Source organism: Berghia stephanieae, chromosome 2, assembly GCF_034508935.2.
Source record: "Berghia stephanieae isolate SIO BIC M18660-M18661 chromosome 2, UCSD_Bste_1.3, whole genome shotgun sequence".
In the NCBI taxonomy this organism is placed as follows: domain Eukaryota; kingdom Metazoa; phylum Mollusca; class Gastropoda; order Nudibranchia; family Aeolidiidae; genus Berghia; species Berghia stephanieae.
Window position 1 is genome coordinate 37,342,337 of NC_088361.1, and position 20,573 is coordinate 37,362,909.

The 20,573-nt window shown below is 35.9% G+C and overlaps 2 protein-coding genes across 2 annotated transcripts in view; one reads left to right on the forward strand and one right to left on the reverse strand.

Annotated features, from left to right (window-relative positions):
- Positions 1–10,103, forward strand: part of LOC144964816 (A disintegrin and metalloproteinase with thrombospondin motifs 6-like) — a 105,773-nt gene extending 95,670 nt beyond the window's left edge. Inside the window, exons 18-25 of the mRNA XM_078899465.1 lie at positions 1–133; positions 1,130–1,256; positions 3,463–3,682; positions 4,160–4,837; positions 5,893–6,063; positions 7,061–7,210; positions 8,064–8,217; positions 8,873–10,103. The exon at positions 1–133 is cut by the window's left edge and continues 3 nt beyond it. Coding sequence (XP_078755591.1) covers positions 1–133; positions 1,130–1,256; positions 3,463–3,682; positions 4,160–4,837; positions 5,893–6,063; positions 7,061–7,210; positions 8,064–8,217; positions 8,873–9,033 — 1,794 coding nt within the window. The 3' untranslated portion in view covers positions 9,034–10,103. The remainder of the gene's footprint in view (positions 134–1,129; positions 1,257–3,462; positions 3,683–4,159; positions 4,838–5,892; positions 6,064–7,060; positions 7,211–8,063; positions 8,218–8,872) is intronic.
- A 5,459-nt stretch (positions 10,104–15,562) lies between these two features.
- The window catches only part of LOC144966778 (sorbitol dehydrogenase-like), a 49,438-nt gene continuing 44,427 nt past the window's right edge, over positions 15,563–20,573 (reverse strand). Inside the window, exons 7-9 of the mRNA XM_078903557.1 lie at positions 19,695–19,873; positions 17,965–18,086; positions 15,563–16,777 (exon numbers count right to left, since the gene is read on the reverse strand). Coding sequence (XP_078759683.1) covers positions 16,627–16,777; positions 17,965–18,086; positions 19,695–19,873 — 452 coding nt within the window. The 3' untranslated portion in view covers positions 15,563–16,626. The remainder of the gene's footprint in view (positions 16,778–17,964; positions 18,087–19,694; positions 19,874–20,573) is intronic.

Below are 20,573 nucleotides of genomic sequence, written 5' to 3' on the forward strand. Positions count from 1 at the left end.
TTGATGCAGACCCACAACCCTGGTGTTAACTTTGAGTATACTGTGCCGAAAGAGAATGCAACGGATACAAGAAAACCAGAGTTCACATGGGAGGTCACAGGATGGTCTCACTGTACTGTTTCTTGTGGTGGAGGTATGGAACCAGTTTTTGAAATTTAGCTAGCAACCCTTTCCTTGAAAACAACAAGACGTGAAGTGAGTAGGAAAATGCCAGAAGACAATAGAGAATAAAAATTTCGCGGCGGCGATGGGGGCACGAACCCGCGACCTTACTGGTACGCCAACTCCGCCTAGCCGGGAGAGCGTGACTCTACCGTATGAGCTATCCACGATCCCGGGACGATGATGTTACATGATGCATAATTGACGTATACTTATTTGCAGGTCTGATAACCCGAATTGTTATGGGATCATTGTAATAGTGGAAATACTCTCACACCGACGCCAACTATTGTCCATTACAACAAAATTAAATCAAGCCCATAATTGCTTTCGGTTATCACATCTGCAAATAAGTCCGCGCCGTGCACAAATCATAAAATGAATTCATTAACTACTTTAAAAATAGTTCGTCAAACTGATTTTTACCGCAAAAACACTGAGCTGATTTTTTGAACTATGATAATCATAGAATGGTTTAAAAGTGTGACTGATTTGGGCTTCATACTTTTTACTGAATATGATGAATGAAGGAGTTGTCATTCGAATGCCATTGAAATCATTTATAATAGAATTTTCTTGTTTTGAAGAATTGTACATGCAATAATGTTGTTTGATATTTTTGCTCTTTATTACATCTTTAGATTACATGTTTACTTATGACCCCGACCATTTAATTTCTTAATTTTGCGCGGCGATGTGGTCTTGTGCTATGACACTCGCTTTAGGATCGGAATGTCCTAGGTTCAAGCCTTGCTCGTCACATAGTTGAATCCTTGTAATATGTAATATCGCATAACAGGCGCCATGTCTCATTCTATATGTTACGTGTTGATGTTGGTCAGTGACCCTTTGTAAAGCGCTTTGAGCACGTTTAGTGGATATTGTTCTATGTAAAAGCTCACTTTTTAAAAATGTTAATAATAATATGACACCCTGAACAATAAAATGCGACATTGTTTTATAACAGGTACTCAGAGAGCAGCAGTGGTTTGCAAAGAGCAAGAAATGGGTGTTGTTGATGATATTCATTGTAATTCATCATCTAAACCAGACGATAGACTTCGTGATTGTAATTCACATCTCTGTCCTGCAAGGTACGTAATCAAAATGAAACTAACAAATCGATTTTTATCATTTCTATTATGTTGTAGAGCCATTGGGCCCATGGATCCGTAGTTTATCCCAGTTGCTGTAGCGTGTAACGGACAATAGCAATTGCTTGCTACGCTTTGGTTAGACGCTAGTCTATCGCAAAGTACTTTCCGCCAAATTTAACAGACTCAGCTACCCATTCACTGCTGGTAGGACGCGGGAGAGGGGGGGGGGGGTAGGGGTCAGAAAAAATCTCGACTGCACCCGGGATCGATCTTGGTCCCTTTGCGTGTGAAGCGAGTGCTCTACCAACTGAGCTATTGAGACACTCCCCCCGCCCCATTTCTATATAATCAACTACTCATTTATTGCAATCATCTATGTTTGGAACAAAATTAAATCCGGTTTGATCAAATAAAGGCTGATTTTCCAAAACGTGTGAAGTCAATTTTTCTACTTTTTGAGATTTTCCATCCATGTGATAAATTGAAATATAAACATTATTTTTACCATAATTGACACATAGAGTCTATATACATTTCTCTAGATTTGTTTGAATTTGAATTTTAAATATGATTTATTTCATGATGAGTGTAACATGACTATACACACTGACACCCATTAACAATATGGCGTCAAAAACAATTATATGATCAGGTTTATAACATGGTATATTATAATACGATTGACAAGTCGCCAAGGCTCGATATGGTATTATGTGATTGTTGTAAGGTAAATAATAAAACGTTATGAACAGACACCACACCTCTATTTTAAAGACATTAAATTATAATTTATCAACTCAATCCTGTTTAAATTAAGCTTTAAAATGAGCTTTTATATAGTGCAATATCCCCTAAATGTGCTCAGATCGCTTTACAAGAGGTTCCCTGGTCAACAGCAACATTTAACATTTAGGACGGGACATAACGCCTGTTAGGCGATATTACAATTTTTCGGACAAAGACAACGCTGTTAACGGCCAGGTACTCATTTTACACCTGAGTACGGTGAGAGAATGTGAGTAAAGAGCCTTTTCCAAGGACTCAACTATGCGCCGAGCGCGAGGCTCGAACCCAGGACCTTTCGATCCGAAAGCGAGTGTCGCACCACTAGACCACATAGCCGCACCTGTTCTATGTAAATCAGATGACGAAAATAAAATTTAAAGGTAAATGTTCAGACATGCCAACTTTGATATTGAATTTGTGAAAGACGGTATATTTGATCCACCATCTCAAAACGGCATCATATCGGATTGATTAAGATGCTAATTATGAATTTCCAGTCAGAACTGTCAGAATTCGTGGAAATTTACTCGTTTTATTGGAAGAATCGACGTCCACATGTTTGCAGGTGTGATAAGAGAAACGCAATTCTTGGCCTGCTTTTAACCTTTTTACGGTAGTTGTAATGGACAATAATCTGCCTTTGTTTGAGAGAATTTCCATTCGAACACTAGGCGCATATCAATTTAGATTATCAGACCTGCAAATAGGTAAACATCTGAAAGAATAAATATAATTTCTTAAAGTGACAAAGTTAATTTGTCAAATTTCAACCCAATTCAATTTCAAAATCCCTTATTGTCAACTGGCTCATCTCGATATAATACCATTTGAAGTAAATGGTCACATAATATTATGGTCGCCCTATTCAGGCACTAACTAACGAGAGTATTATATTTTCGCCTATAAATTCAATTTTGCTCATTTAGTTCATCAAGACACAATCTGGTTCGATGTGGTTGATCACAATAGCAAGTTAACGATTACGTACCCAACCAACAACGATCGACGTAGAAAAAAAAACGAAGATCTGTCCTCAGTCTTAGGACAAATCTTCGTTTTCTTCCATGTTCGTCAGTTGTTGTAGGTTGGGAATGTAATCCTTAATAATAATGCTGAAAACTTATAAAGCGCTATAACTCCCAGACACCAGACTCTAAGCGCTGAAATTACAAATTACTTTGGCTGAAACATACTCATTCACACACACACACACACACACACACACACACACATACATACATACATACACACACACACAACACAAACTAGACCTATCTTGCTTCTCATATCATCTACTAAAATCTAAACAGATATATGTTTTAAGCGAACGTTTAAAAACAGACAAAGATTCTTTTTCACGAATGCTCTGTGGTAAGGACTTAACTTGCTAATTTCGAAAATTCATTTTCATCTGCAGATGGTGGACTGGCCCTTGGCAACATTGTTCAGTGACGTGTGGAGATGAAGGCATTCACAGGAGAACGGTCATTTGTGTCAGAAGTCTTGGTTCAGATGAACAAATAGCCCTTGAAGACTCTGCATGTGGAAACCTGGAAAAGCCACTCGAGGTTGACGTGTGTCACCATATTAAAAAGTGCCCAGGCCTTGGGGTCTGGGAGACTACGGATTGGAGTAATGTAAGTTGTAATCCCATTCAAGACACATGCTGGCTATTATCTCTTTATGGTTAGGATTACCTTTACAGTTCATGAAATACAATAATTATGATAATCATCATCATCATCATCATCATTATCATCATCATCACCATCACCATCATCATCATCATCATCATCATCATCATCATCATCATCATCATCAGCAGCAGCAGCAGCATCATCATCATCATCATCATCATATCATCATCGTCATCATCATCATCATCATCATCATCATCATCATCATTACCATGATCATCAGCATCATCACCATTATCCTGCAAGTCCGATTCTCTCTTTAAACTGTTTTGTAATCTCTCAAATATTTCAGATGCTATTCGCATTTAACTTTAAAGGGAAATTTCTCATTTTCTTATTCGCAATTTGTATTTTACTGCAGTGATTTTATTATATTTCTGAAAATTATTTAAATTAATTTTTTAACCCATTATTCAGTGTACACGACAATGCAATGGCGGTATACAATTCAGGAAAGTCGTTTGTGTAGGAGGAGAACACTGTGATGGGGAAAAGCCGAAAGCAGAGCAGCCTTGCAATGAACACCGATGTCTGGACCAAGTAGAAAAATCGATGATGAATGTTCACGAAGGAGGTGGCAGTGCGGAGTCTACAGCCGCCGACAGCCCATCTGGAGGATCCTCGCTCCCGTCTATACCCAGACCATCAGGGAGAATGATTAGTATATATAGTAATGAAAATAGAAAGAATAGTAGAAACGATAATGAATATACTGGTGAAAATCTCACAGATGGCAGACATTTAAGTGATAAAAATATTCTTATTGGAAAGCAGAGTGCCGAAAGCACGGCTGTTTCTCATAACGAAGGTAGTCAACTTAATGAAGGTAATGAAAATATGAATGAAAGTCCACCCTCGCATATGGATAATATGGCCGGTGATATAGAGCATAATAAGAAATTACATCATCGTCATCGGCATCATCATCGACGTCATCACCACAAAATTAACAACGACAACAATGTTGAGAGTGATTTATCACGAGGAGGATCGTCGAGGAAGAATGAAGCTCCAACAGAGACGACTACAATTCAAACTACAACTACAACTTTGCCACCGAAACATTACGAATGGAGGATGCGTCCATGGGAAAAGGTTTGTATAATTTATACATTAGATTAGCAATACTTGCTACAGCTGCTTAAACTTTACATGTATAATGAGAGAGACAGACGTCTTCTCTTTGATATTCTAACACGTAGATCTATATGTGTCTTGCATTTCTTTATTGTTATGGTAATTGAATTTGCAGGTTTGGCATTTCAAAGAATGAACATTTTGTGACATCAAGAAATAAACAAATATTACAGTTTTACATATATAAAAAAAAGATCTGAGTGCTGTTGAAATCAGAAATTTTTACACATTGCCATGTCCTTGTTATTTGTACTTTCATACTCTGAAAAAAATATTTTTTACATTTTGACCAGAAAATTGTCCTTCAAGTATTGGTCGGTTAAAATGACCGTCATATTGTCATATAGATAGAATGAAGTTGACGTCACTCAGGTCTTTGTTATTGTTTTTTGCCATCCGCGTTTGTGAGTGATTCTCACTAAACTGCATAAACCAGACTATAAACGTTCACGGTTACAAATAGTTTTGTTTGTTGGTCCGTTATACTTACGGATGGCAATGTTGTGAGCTTCTTAGTCAAGCGCATACTATCTATTGGGGGCCATGTGGCCGAAAGGTTCAGGCATTGCACTGTGAGCCGGAAGGTCCCGGATTCAAGTCCCACTTTAGACATTTTTGTTTTTTTCCTTGGCCAAGATTATAAACCCCCAATTTGCTCACTTGGACAACATGGGTGATTGCTGTTGACATCAGACATCTTGTCTGATGAATTATCTATATTCCTTCGTGGAATACCTAGGCTTCTAGGTATCTTAAGATGTCGTGGCGGATGGGCATAATTTTTATTGTCAAAAACTCTCATTATTTAATCTGAGTCCCATGTCTGAGAGTTTTGGACAAGATCTGTATATGTTGGACGAGTTGTTGGCCATTTAAAAAAAACTTGTTTGTTTGTTTTTCTGTTGTTTTTCTTCAGAGTATGACAATGTGTAAGGAATTAGACTAAGAAAAATCAGTTTGGAAAAAAAACAACCTTTATATGAATGTTTTCAAAATCGTATTGTTATTTTCAGTGCTCGGCGCAATGTGGCTCTGGTGTTCAATCAAGGGATGTGCTTTGTCTTGAAACGTACGCCAACATTCAAGTTAACCACATGATGTGTGATTTTGATTCCAAACCATCGACCGTGAGAGAGTGTTACTCTTCCCAGTGTTTGGCTTGGCAAATGGGTGAATGGGGTGAGGTAGGTCATCATTGACTGTTAGAATAATAATATGTGCTCCACCGTGCCAATATTGTATTAGTTGTGGTTTGACACTCGCTTTCGGATCGGAAGGTCCTGGGTTTGAGCCTCGCTCGGCGCATAGTTGAGTCATTGGAAAAGGCTCTTTACTCATATTCTCTCACCGTATGCAGATGTAAAATGAGTACCTGGCTGTTAGCAGCGTTGTCTCTGTCCGAAAAGAATTGGAATATCGCATAACAAGCGTCATGTCCTGTCCTAAATGCTAAGTGTTGCTTTTGGCCAGGAACCCCTTGTAAAGCGCTTTGAACACGTTTAATGGATATTGCGCTATACAAAAGCTCATTTTTAAACCTTATGTCGGGGTGCCAAAAAGTGAATTTAAAGTTAAAATGAAACGTTCTGCCATTGTTGGACAAAGGACCGCATATCGATAATTGGGTAAAATTGAGTCGTTGGCATTGTCATATTTTTTATCCCAAGGCGCATTTTTCTCTCTGAGTCTTGATAGCTCTAAGTGAACGAATAAGTGTTTTATTACAAAATAAGATATACGACTTGACAGATTTAAAGATATAGAAGCAAACGATTATTTGGCCCTTATTTCATTTTCTTGTTGCGGAGATCTAAGAAATATAGGGATTTTATGCAAGTTTTGAAACTTAAATCATCTTCGACAATAAGATATAATCTTGACCAAAGTATTTTATATAGTTTATTTTTTAGCACAAAAGGCAGGCCGACATAGTGCTCATTTGGAGGCGATCGATATCATAAGCTAATGCTTTTGGGAATAATTTTATGATGTATTTTGAAATTAATTTGAAAGCCTCTTTTTAGTGTCACTTTTATGCATTTTATCTTCATGTGAGTAAATTCCCTGATGCAACGTTAGGTAAATCAGCAAATCTACCAAGACCCTTTTCATTAAAAAAAAATGATTTCATCAACAAATGCTGTCAGGGTCATACAGTTTTTTGGGGTTTTTATTTTTCAGTGTTCCGCTTCCTGTGGGTATGCCATGCAGTCCAGGCGTATATCTTGTAGCCAAACAGGCAAGTGTGACCCGGCTGAGAAACCAGAGGAAACGCGAGTGTGTTCCCATCTTGATGCCTGTGTGTCCTGGGTCTTTGGAGACTGGAGTCAGGTGAGTCAAGTTGAATCTCTGATGTGTCAGGAATGAGTCCGCCTTTATGCAATGAAGACAGTGTTTTCGAGTTCGTATCCTGGTCTAGTTTACTCGATGGTTATGCTAGAGGATAATATTGGGGGCAATGTGGCACAGTAGTATGGTCTTTGCTTCACACCTAAACGGTACCAAGTTCGACTATCCCGCTGAGTTGTGTAGCTTTGAGCAAGTCAACTAGTCCTAGTTCACTTTGCGGCCTTGGGCTATGCCAGTGTTCCATTGGAATAGGCCATAAAGACAATTTACCCAATGAATAAATGGTATTTCAATATTGACCGTCTACATACTAGATTCAAGGAAGTTCCAGGCTTGAGTTTTTACAAGATGAGTATCATTTTAATCGATTGATATATGAACGACGAGTTTTCTGGGCAAAAATTTTTTAATGTTTTTTTTCTTCTCAGAGTAGGACAGTATTGTGTTATTAGCCAAGATGTTTTGTACTATGTGCCATCTTTATGTTATCATTAACAAACATGATCTTAAAATTCAGATCCAAAATTCAATCAAAGTAAGGATACATAGCCATAAGACCCATATAGCGGAAGTTTATTCCAACTTCTATAGCGTAACACTGACAATAACAATTGTTTGATACCGTTTGGATAGGATGCCAGTCTATCACAAATTACTTTCCACCATTTCTAACAGACGGGCGGATGCGTGGGCTAAAAAAAATATTTCACATGAGATCTATTCCAGGCTCTTTGCGTGTGAAGTGGTTGCTCAACCAACTTAATTGTCGCGACCTCCACACGGTCATCAACCAAAATTAGTTGAATGATAATCTTAATTTCTCACCGTTTTAAAGTGTTCCAAGTCATGTGGAGAGGGAATGCAAGAGAGGCTGGTCCAGTGCGTCAATCTGACTTCCCAGCAGCTGTCCACCGGATGTGGTTGGAAAATTAAGCCTCATACCAAGCAATCTTGCCACATCCGTGAGTGTCCAAGGGAAAATAAAGCAGGTAAGTACATATCTATGACAGTTCGATTTTTGTCTACCTGGTTATTGATATACACTTGCTGATTTTAATTGCCAATTTGCGTCAAACTCATTATTATGGTATTATTATTTGAACGACTTGCACTAATTTGCAGGTCTGGTTACCCAAATTGTTATGGTCTCCTCATTGTTGCAATGAAAATACTCTCAAACCAACGCAAAATATTTTCCATTACAACAATGATTAAACAAGCCCATAATTGCGTTCGGCTATCAGACTTGCTAATATGTGCACGTTGGTCGTGATGAATCAAGATTCAAGATTAAATAGATAATTTGATTAAATAATTTGAGCTAAAATAAAGGAAATGCAGTGGGTTTTTTGTCCCTTAAACTCCTTTGTATTTTCTAAATCTTATTATTTTAACTTGCTTAAAACTCATTTTCTTCAGCCGATTCATTTCAATATAATACCATATTGACAAGGCTGTTAACATTTACCATTTCTCATAATCGAAAGATAACCAAATATTTTGTTCTTGGATGGGAGAACGTATTTTTATCGGTTATTTTGATAGAAAATACTTTGTATTAATCTAGTTTTTTTTTATTTAGTGAAACAATAATTCGTAAAAAAAAATTGTGTTAAAATGATTTCATTTCTATGTGTATCTTAGCACTGACAGTTTCATGCGAGTCCAACGAAATGAGCTTCAAGGTATGCAGAATGCTGAAGAAGGTCGGCCTTTGCCATAAGCAATATGTCCAGGCAAAGTGCTGTCGAACCTGCCATGACCATAGACGAAAACTCCCCAAGCACTCACGAGTGGCAAAGTGAAGTGATATAATATAAGGAAGAGAAAACGTAAAAAATATCCAACTATTTTTCTAACCCTAGAGTAATAGGATGGTCTATCAGCTATGTATTACCGCTAAATTAAAATTTCCAGTTATTTAGAGGTTTACAGCAGTAATTGAAATTGCAGAGATTTCTGTTTAAAGTTGAATTTCAATGTAATCTTACTTTAACCACCAAAACTATATTCAGAAAGATTTTATTTCAATATCGTTTTCATGAGTTGGTTTGACATGTTTGAAATGCTCAACGACTTCAACGTTTAAAGTAGACACTGAGTTCATTTTATGCATACTTTATATTTTAGAATCTTCCACAAATGATGTATATGCAAACAATCATAATCAATTCCTACTTTATAGATCTTTTATGACGATCGCCTTGTAAAAACTGTTAAATATAAGCAAGTTGATTAAATTTTGTGAACCTGTGTGAAATCTAGTTCTGTGGTTCGTAGTGTAAAAGCTGATTTATATATACTGGTTGTATGGTATGCATGATATAAAAAGTCATATTAGTCCCATTATTCCTCCATAAACCAGTGCGTTATACAACCAGTATTGTTGATGATTTATTCTATCATTTGTACATTTTGACATAATCCTTTAGAGAATGGAGCACTTGTGTATATTTTATGTTTTAAATTATTTCTTTTAAAGTGAAATCTTACATGTTATACATTATAAATGAATACACATAACTCGTATTACATGAAACGGAACTTGGCGAATAATACTTTCTTTTATGATCATTAATTTACTGCATGTTGAGTTATCTTTATTTTGTAAAGTTTCATTCTGCCTTTAACTTTGTTAATATCTCTTATTATCCAGTCGTGAAATCGATGGCTAATTAACTGCAACTGGAAAGCACTTCACATGCAATGTATTCTACGCATAAGAATATTATCTACGTATTGCTATTATATAGAAAGATATTATGTGGAAATGAGGATGAGATGTAGCGATTGTATGGAAATCAATAAATTGAGAGAGAGAGAGAGAGAAAGAGAGAGAGAGAGAGAGAGAGAGAGAGAAAGAGAGAGAGAGAGAGAGAGAGAGAAAGAGAGAGAGAGAAAGAGTTTGTGTGTGTGTGTGTGTGTGTGTGTGTGTGTGTGTGTGTGCTTGTGTGTGTGGAAGTATAACGTTGGCAAAGACAGGAAGAGGATGTGTATATATGAGAGAGAGAGAGAGAGTGTGTGTGTGTGTGTATGTGTGTGTGAGAGAGAGAGAGAGTGAGAGAGAGAGTGTATATATATGTGTGTGTGTGTGTGTGTGAGAGAGTGAGAGAGAGAAGGGGGGGGGGGGGGGGTCAGTAGAAAGTTGGTAAAGAGTGGAATGTATGTGTAATTTGAACAATACAAGAATATAGCTCTGCTATTTTGAAATGTATTTTTTTGTTGGTCTTTTGCACATAATAAATCTTGAGCCTTTTGTTCTCAAATCTATCAAACTTAGTTAATGTGCGGTCATGTGGTCTTGTGTATGACACTCACTTTGGACCGGAAGATCTAGGGTTCGAGTCCCGCTCTGAGCCTCGCATTGTTGATTCCTTGGAAAAGGCTCTTTACTCACATTCTCGTTTTGTACTAAGGTGTGTAAAATGAGTACCTGGTCGTTAACAACATCTATTGTCTGAGAAAAATTGTATATCGACCACAGGGAAGTGGCTCGTCCAACATGTAAAGTGTTGCTGTTGTCTTGGGATCCCTTGTAAAGCGCTTTGAGCACATTTGGTAGATCTTGCTCTTTATAAATGCTCGTTTTTTTAAAAAAAGTAATCGATCCTTACTATATATATAGTGTCAGTGAGAAATTTACTTCTTCTCTTGTCGGTTTCTTCAAACACGATGCAAATATACTTAGCTTACAAAAGAGAATTATTGATATTATGTGGAAACAAACCGGTGCAGCGGACAAATCTCATTCAGATTAACGTATGCGTAATGGCGAGTTTTAAAAAAAACTATATTGAAATATGAAATTTCACTAAAGTTCATAACATATTTAAACATTTGTCCAGTATCTCGAAAGGTAGGACGTGGGATTATGATTCAGAAAGATTGATGAAAATTAAGTCTGGTGCCATTGATCAATATCAACTCCAATAGGCTTCAACAGTCGTGACGTCTCTTCCCTTGTAATGACGCATAGTAATTTAGTAATTGGTTCTAAACTATCAGAACAACGGCGGTCGCCCTTAGGAAATACTTCTCCGACGAGCATAAAAGTGTATCCAGAGGAGAAAAACATTATAAATGTAATCATGTTTTGACTTTTATACAACATGCAAAACCGTGTGTAACCTTAAACGCATATAGTTTAATAAAATTTAGTGATAATAATATATAAAGATTGCTGTCTATAACAATAAAGAAGAGATGAGAGACGTCAATTTCGTCCCATCTATACTATTCGCCTCAATTGGATCCAATAGTCTGATGTCACATGCGCCCAGCAACGAGCAGCTTGGTTTTAAACAGAGAAACTCGGTACTTATCGTTGTTCCGATAGTTAAGAACTAGTTACTAAGTTACTATGCGTCATTACGAGGGAAGTGACCTCACGACTGTTGAAGCCTATTAACCAGTAGATTTCTAATCAATAAAAACGCGAGATTTGTGACACACCCTCAGGCCGTGGCCTTCGTAAACTCATGGCCTGACACTGACCAACAAATGACGTCAAAAGACAAGTCTTTGGCTCCGAAAGAAAACAAATCGTGAGTTGTATTCAACAGTTCAACCAATGGAATCACTTGTTTCCTTGACCGCTACTAAAGACAACACTAGGCGGTCCATGAACATAAAAATGACATCAATATATGGGTCTTGGCGTCGCCGTTGTTAACATAGATAGATCGAAGATGACGTCACTCATGTCTTTGTTATTGTTTTTTGCCTCCGCGTTTTTGAGTAATGCTCACTGGACTGTATTAAACAGACTATAAACGTTCATGGTTACACACAGTTTTGTGTGTTGGTCCGTTCTACTTCCGGATGGCAATGTTATGAGCTTCTTAGCCAAGGGCATACTCTCTATAGATAGAATGCGCTTGGCCAAGGAGTTCACAACATTGCCATCCGGAAGTATAGATAGTATGCAGATGACGTCACTCAGGCCTTTGTTATTGTTTTTGCCATCCGTGTTTGTGAGTAATGCTCACTGAACTGTATTAACCAGACTATAAAAGTTCATGGTTACACAGAGTTTGTGTGTTGGTCCGTTATACTTCCGGATGGCAATGTTGTGAACTCCTTGGCCAAGCGCATTCTATCTATAACGGACGAACACACAAACTCTGTGTAACCATGAACTTTTATAGTCTGGTTAATACAGTTTAGTGAGAACACAAACGCGGATGGCAAAAACAATACCAAAGGCCTGAGTGACGTCATCTTCGAACTATCTATAGCCTGACACAAGAACCCTCGAGGACTTACAGTTTCAGTCATTTTTAAGGTTTGTGCAGCTTCTAATGAGTTGTCGTTAGAAGATCTCAAGGAAACAAGTGATCCCATTGGTTAAACTATTGAATACAAATCACGATTTGTTTTCTTTTGCGGCCAAAGACTTGTCTTTTTACATATTGTTTAGTTCAGTTTCAGGCTATAGATAGTATGCGCTTGGCTAAGAAGCTCACAACATTGCCATCCGGACGTATAACGGACCAACAAACTAGGTGTAACCATGAATTTTCAAAGTCTGGTTCATACAGTTTAGTGAGAAGTACTCATAAACGTGGATGGCAAAAAAACAATAACAAAGACCTGAGTGACGGCATCGTCGTTCTATCTATATATAGTTCGAAGATGACGTCACTAAGGTCTTTGTTATTGTTTTTTGCTATCCGCGTTCATGAGTAATGCTCACTGAACTGTATTAACCCGACTATAAACGTTCATGGATACACACAGTTGTGTGTGTTGGTCCGTTATACTTCCGGATGGCAATGTTTTGAGCTTCTTAGCCAAGCGCATACTATCTATATGTTAACGATGGCTACGGGTTTAGTGTCAGGCTATAGATAGTATGCGCTTGGCTCAGAAGCTCACAACATTGCCATCCGGAAGTATAACGGACCAACACACAAAACTTTGTGTAACCATAATCGTTTATAGACAGGTTAATACAGTTGGGTGAGAATTACTCATACACGCGGATGGAAAAAAAAATAACAAAGACCTGGGTGACGGCATCTTCGATCTATCTATAAGTTAACGATGGCTACGGTCTTCGTGGGTTTTAGTGTAAGGCTATAAGTTCACGATGGCTACCTTCAAGCCCACTCGGACAAATATAACTGGTTGTTTACAAACAACAGAATGAATGAAGCTGACATCACTCTGCTCTTTGTTCTTGTTTCTAGACTGCTATCTGTGTGATTAGTTTTCACTAAATTTGCTCAATCAGACTTTTAACGTTAAAGGTCACATAGTTTTCTATGATGGTACGATTGATCAGGTGTATAGATCTGGTGAGTATTATACTTAAACCTAGTAATTGCTATCACTGGAAGAAAATAGCCCACAGATTATGAGTATCACTCGTAAATTTAACACATATGTTTGAAAAAAATGCAAACGTGTCGTCAGCTTTTGTGATGCGATTCCTTCATCAGTGTGTCAAAGTACGTGTAGGTGATCTCAAAGTACACTGATGGTTTTGCTCGTGGGATCTACTTCTATTCCTTGTAGATAGAACGAAGATGACGTCATTCGGGTCTGTGTTATTGTTTTTTGCCATCCACGTTTATGAGTATTTCTCACTTAACTGTATTAACCAGGCTATAAACATTCAAGGTTACACCGAGTTTCGTTTGTTGGTCAGTTATACTTCCGGATGGCAATGTTGTGATCTTCTTAGCTATTATTCTTGGGCCCTTTTAATGGGGATGTTCTGTATTATCTTTCTATGTGCTCGAGGTCATTGGTCACATTGCAAAGTGTGCTCAAAGTGGCCCACATAGTGAAAACGTCATAATTAGTCATTTTGTTCAGCATGAATCATAGGTATGTTTACAACTTTCATAAACACAGCAGCGTGATAACATTTATTGAAAATGTCAAATCGTTGTCCAGCAACAAATCATGTGATCGCTGACGAGATAAGACGAAAACATGAATATAGATCGCTCCCATTGTACATCTAAAATATTTTATCTCATTTTCTTCTTTTTTTTACTGGCACTGATATATGACCTTTATGTGTTTCAAGCACCATTAAAAACCCTAAAAAATAAAACAAAACGAACATTGACACATTTGGTCATTATTTATTGATTTTTCTTTCTTTCTACAGATAATAATGAATTATAGATAATGATAATGTGCTTAGTATTAGACTATAATATTTATATAATTGTTATATATCATTTTGAAAACTCGTACAACTATACAGTTTTGTTATTAGATGTTTGATATATTTACGATATCAAATTATTTAACGTCAACATTTTTAACGTCAATGCAGGTTTGGCAATTGATGTGAATTATTGAACACAAGACTTGCTCTATGAATGTGATTTAACATGCATATTAATAAATAAATGTAAATTTAACACCTAATATTTTGTCATTTCTTCATTGGTTCCAATTCTTATTTATAACAACAAAACATAATTTAGTATTGATTTCGTTTTAATATTATGATTTCAATGTGTCAACAAACGAAAATATCGTTTGGCTTAAATCCCTTGAGGTCCGTGCAACCGGAGTTTATCTCGAATTCTAGAACAGTAATTGGACATTGACAATTAATTGCTGTACTCCGATGGGACGCAAGCCTAGTGTAAAGTACTCTACCTTATAGATTTATCTACTCAATCACTGTGTGGTCAGTAAAAAGTATCGAATACATAAGGTAAGCATACCTTTGCACCTTTTGCTTTCATAGCAATGTGCTCTTCTAACAGACCTATCGGGCGCCCAAATTAAGTAAAAATCATGAACACGTTGATGATGGTAGTGGAGTTATATTAAAGACACATCATCATCATCTTCTTCTTCTTCTTCTTTTTCTTCTTCTTCTTCTTCTTCTTCTTCTTCTTCTTCTTCTTCTTCTTCTTCTTCTTCTTCTTCTTCTTCTTCTTCTTCTTCTTCTTCATCTTCTTCTTCTTCTTCTTCTTCTCTTCTTCTTCTTCTTCTTCTTCTTCTTCTTCTTCTTCTTCTTCTTCTTCTTCTTCTTCTTCTTCTTCTTCTTCTTCTTATTATTATTATTATTATTATTATTATTATTATTATTATTATTATTATTATTATTATTATTATTCATCACCAGTAGAAAAGATATTATCATAACTATTATAATGATAATGATGATGGTGATGATGATGATGATGATAATATTATTATTATTAATAATAAAAATAAAGAAAATAATAATAATAATAATAATAATAATAATAATAATAATAATAATAATAATAATAATAATAATAATAATAATAATAATAATAATAATAATAATAATTTGATTAATGACAATGATAATAAAATTTAAAGTTAAAAGGATCAGAAATATATTCTTTTATTATTTTTAGACTCATAGAAGATCAATATTTGGGGTGGAGTTTCAAAACACCCTTAATCATTCATATAAAATTACTATTTTTTTAAATTTACTAAGATAAAGAGAAAAATACTTGTCTTCTTTGCCCTATAGAAAATACATTGTTTTTAAAAATCAACATTTTTGTGGTGATTGCAGGCTGTCCAGTGTCATGAAAGATAGTTTATACTCCCTTTCTATTTAGATGTGACTTATCGGGATTTATCAGTCATACACACTGACAGATCCTTATCAAGTTTTCAAAGTCATCGTCTTATTAATTCTCCCCTTCTATGCGTACCGTAGCCATCGTTAAATTATAGCCTGACACTGGAACGCAAAAAGGCTGACATTTTGACGTCATTATTTGGTTTCTGATGTAAACACAAACAAAATAGATAAATCCAAGAACGTGCCATTCGACTTATTTTCAACAATTACAGTAGCCTCTATGATGACATATTAACAAAAGTCCAGATGCTCACATTAGAAATCAAAAGAATTCCCACAGTGGCAAAATAATTTTTTTTAAAGTCCTTTACAATTCCCCTCGATTCTCAACATGTTAGTAACTTTCAAAGAAAAATAATATAATTTTCGGCATACAAACAGCGTCGCTATTTCAAAAACCAAAACCACCTGTTTCGGAAAACAATCTTTAGGATTTTAAACTACTGCAGTTTTGTGGAACAGTATACCAAAACATATCAGAGAAACGTCCTCATTTAATCTATTTAAACACCATAGATCTTTGTCGTATAGTAAACAATGTAAATGTTTCTGATTAAGAGGCACAGTTTTGAAGGATTACATCGACTTATACGACTATGTAAAGGGCATTTTAATTTTCTAAGAGGCATACTTTCTATGTCATATATCAATGTAAAGTGTGGAGTGAGGGCTTTTTATAATATATAGTCTTTCCATCCAAGCCTTCAAAATTCAAACCATTAGAACCCAGTTGGCAAATAGGTACTTATAAAGACTTGCATTGTGTTATCTCATGTCATGACGTAGGAACTACGTATTATTCATTACAATCAATGACCACTTTGACAGATTGCCCTTTACGAATGAGCTCCATTCCCTCCTTCACTCGACTCAGGGGAAGACGGTGTGAGATAGCGCTTTTGACGTCCACCAGTCCTCTTGATACCAAGTCAACACATTCAAGGTAGCTTGAAATAATGAAAGAGATCTGAATTCATTAAGCTGCTATGGATTCGGTTATTTTTTATTTTTTGTTTCAGAAATTTGTTGAGAGACCAACGTATCATGGTGTTCAGAGACTTACAGTCGAAGGAAGAGAGGTGAAAAAAGAAGATGAAGATAAGGAAGAGAGAGTGTGTGAGAGATAGACGGAGACAGAGCCAGCGAGAGAGAGAGAGAGAGAGAGAGAGAGAGAGAGAGAGAGAGAATGATGAGTATTTTGATGACAATGATGAAAATAATAAGGATGATGATGATAATGATGATGATGATGGTGATTATCATCATCATATCGTCATCATCATCATTATCATCATCATCATCGTCATCATCATTACCATCATGATAATGATGATCATTAGAGGTCAGATTATGGGACAAGGGTATGATTTTTGCTCTACAACAAAGATGTATCAGTTTAGATTTCTATACGCTCCTAAACGACATCACGTGACGCAGATTCTAAAAAGGAATTTGAAATTTAAAATGACTAGAAATGTGGAATTTCAGTTTTTGTCATTTTAAGAAATTACATTTGACTATTCAATTAAGAAACAAACCCGCTTAAACCAAGTCTCATATCAAATTAATTTTAGCAACTAATTCACTACGACGTAACAACATTATGAGGCGAAGTGATATTAAGCTGTGGAATATCATCACCATCATGCATAATCATTATTGATAAAATTTAGGGATGTCCCGCTTCATAATATAATGAACAAAAATGAATAAAACAACTATATTATAGATAGTATGAAGATGACGTCATTCGGGCCTTTGTTATTGCTTTTTGCCATCCGCGTTTATGAGTAATTCTCACTTAACTGTATTAACCAGACTATAAACGTTATCGGTTACACATCGTTTTGTGTGTTGGTCCGTTATACTTCCGGATGGCAATGTTGTGAGATGCGCATACTATCTATTTGTGATACTGAAACATCCTGTGTTTGGTAATTTTCATATTTTCGAAGCTGTTATATTCATTTTAGTTCATTACCTTATGAGACGGTATGTCCTCAAAGTTTACAAATTTGAATTAAAATGATGGTGATGATGGTAGTGGTGATGATGATAGTTATTTGTTTTAATCAAAACAGTGAAAACGAAATACTAAAGAGTGAGTATTGACAATAAGGGCAACATTGTTTACTTATTTGCGTTGGCAAATGCTCCGATGACATCTATCTCCTTGACTGCTGCCGACCCAATATGGGCGTGGAATGCCATCTCTCCAAACCCAACCATTACAACTTTAGATCCGGGACGACATGCCTTTGATAATGGTACAGATTAGAGGAAAAGACACTGGTGTAAGGTAACACAGATATGCAAAGGTGTGTATGAAATAGTACCAGACATATAAGACACATGCAAGAAAATACCATACCCAAAAAATCAGCCCGTCTCCATTCAGTCAAGGCGCACCGATTTTATGGTGTTGTATTTTTCTTTTATTTGTCTTTTTCTGGCACTGTTTCCTACACAGCTTTTCGGATCTTTTTGAAATACTCCGAAATCACAATGTGAAATTTAATGTAAACTTCAATTTAAATACGAAAACAGATAAAATGGAAGTTTCGGGTTTCCCCTTTATCAACAAAACAGGGAGAATGAAACACAACAGACGAATGAGATAATGTGGTAGTGGCGTTGTTAAGATGAATCACAATTTCACACATTGTTATTTATTTATTCGAACTTCAAGCAGCAACATTTACATTGCCCAGATCATTTTGATGACAATATTTCAATGATTTAATATCGTCTTTTAATATCATGGGTGACTTACCGTCTCTATCCGATGTTATGTCGCGGTAAACCAGATATTGAAATTAAAATTGACTTTAAGGTTAAAGTTAAATAATGTTATTGTGATCAATGACGTCTCATGGAAATTACAGCAGTACTCTAAACAAACGCTTATAAATAATTTTGGCCTGGAAATTCGTCCTTCAAATTTCGATCGAATAAGGTGACTCTCATCTTGGCAAAAACTCTTCGCGAAGTCCCAGGTTGGAGTATTTTTTGGCAAGACGAGGGACATTTTAATCGATCAATATATATATATATATATATATATATATATATATATATATATATATATATATATATATATATATATGAAAGACGAGTTTTCTGGTGAACATTTGAAATACGTGTTTTTTTCAGAGGAGGGCAGAGTAATGAACGTAATGTCTCAACTTGCAAAATCAAGTCATTCTAAGCACTTTCGTTTTCAGTTACATTTTCGGAATCTGTTTCATCTCAACATAATAGCGATATGAGGCGTTGGATCACATATTAAAACCAAAAGCAAGAGATGCCCAAATGAGCGAATAAGATGGAGAGAAAAATAAAGTGAGTAAATGTGACTCATATAAAAGGAAGCAATACAAAACAAAGAACGTTGTTTGCATTGCTTGTTCCCTTTTATATGAGTCAAATTTACATACTTTATTATTCTCCCCGATCACATAATATATACTCAAAGAATATATACAGGTTTGATCATTTTCACCAAAAACTCATCGTTTGGTGTTAGTTTGGCTTTGGTAAAAGATAATATTCAGGACATTATATCATTTTTTATCCCCGAAAACAAGGTGCAAGAGAAAAAAAATGATTTTCGGAGTTGGAAAAAAACCCACTATTTCTTAACGTATTTGAGGCAATGCCGCAATGTTGTTTTCGTAAGATTACCAACACACACCACCAGCATTATCATCACAACTCATTATCACCACCATTACTATCACTTGCATCATGATCCTCATCCTCCTCCTCCTCATCATCATCATCATCATCATCATCATCATCATCATCATCGTCATCGTCATTGTCATCGTCGCCAATTACTGGACGTCGTCGTCGTTTGCTTACATGGATGGCTGCATTCACTGTCCCGTGACCTCCACTACACTCTATAACAAGATCAGCCGAGTCGCCCAATGCCTTCTTCATCTCCTCTCCAGCACAACTAGCATCTGGCGTTTTCGTAGGCTTCAACGTCACGTCAGCTCCAAGTTTCTTGGCCAGAGCAAGTCGAGATTCGTTGAGATCTGGGCATATTTATTTTTAAGTTTAAAATATGTCAAAGAAAGCTTTTTACGTTTCTATTTACCTTTTAAATAAATTATGTATAATCAATATTTCTGCCTCTCTGGAATACAACCGAATCTGTCGCACTACCATTGGATGAAATTTGGAAACGATGTTTATTCCTTTATATATGTAAGTTACAAATGATATACGATTCTTCCACTCTAGCTTTTTGGAATTCCGCACGAGCTTGCGTTGGGAACGAAGTTCGAATTCCAAAACGCAAGAGTGTAAGAAATCATTTATCATTTTTGAATAAAAGACATCTTCAAAAACATTTAGACCTCTAAATGATACTTTTTTTCAAGAATCTGAATTTTAGTGAAATTTTTAAACTGACGTAACAAACTATTATTGTAAGCATGATATTAATACGCGTTACTATTTCGGGAGAGAGGTCTTTTAATTAACTGTCGAATCAAAAATAATAAGATGGGATTTTAATTAATTGACAAAGCCATATTAAAGTAAAGTAACAATATGAAATAATTAAGGATCAAAAAGCATAAGATTTCATATAAAAACTTTTCCTCTTAATAACAGGCAATACTTATTATGAACATATTCTCCGTAACACTGATTGTAAATACATTTATAATAAAAATATAGAAATCATACAAGTCTCAGACATTGATACAAATGACTGTTAGATGCATTTAT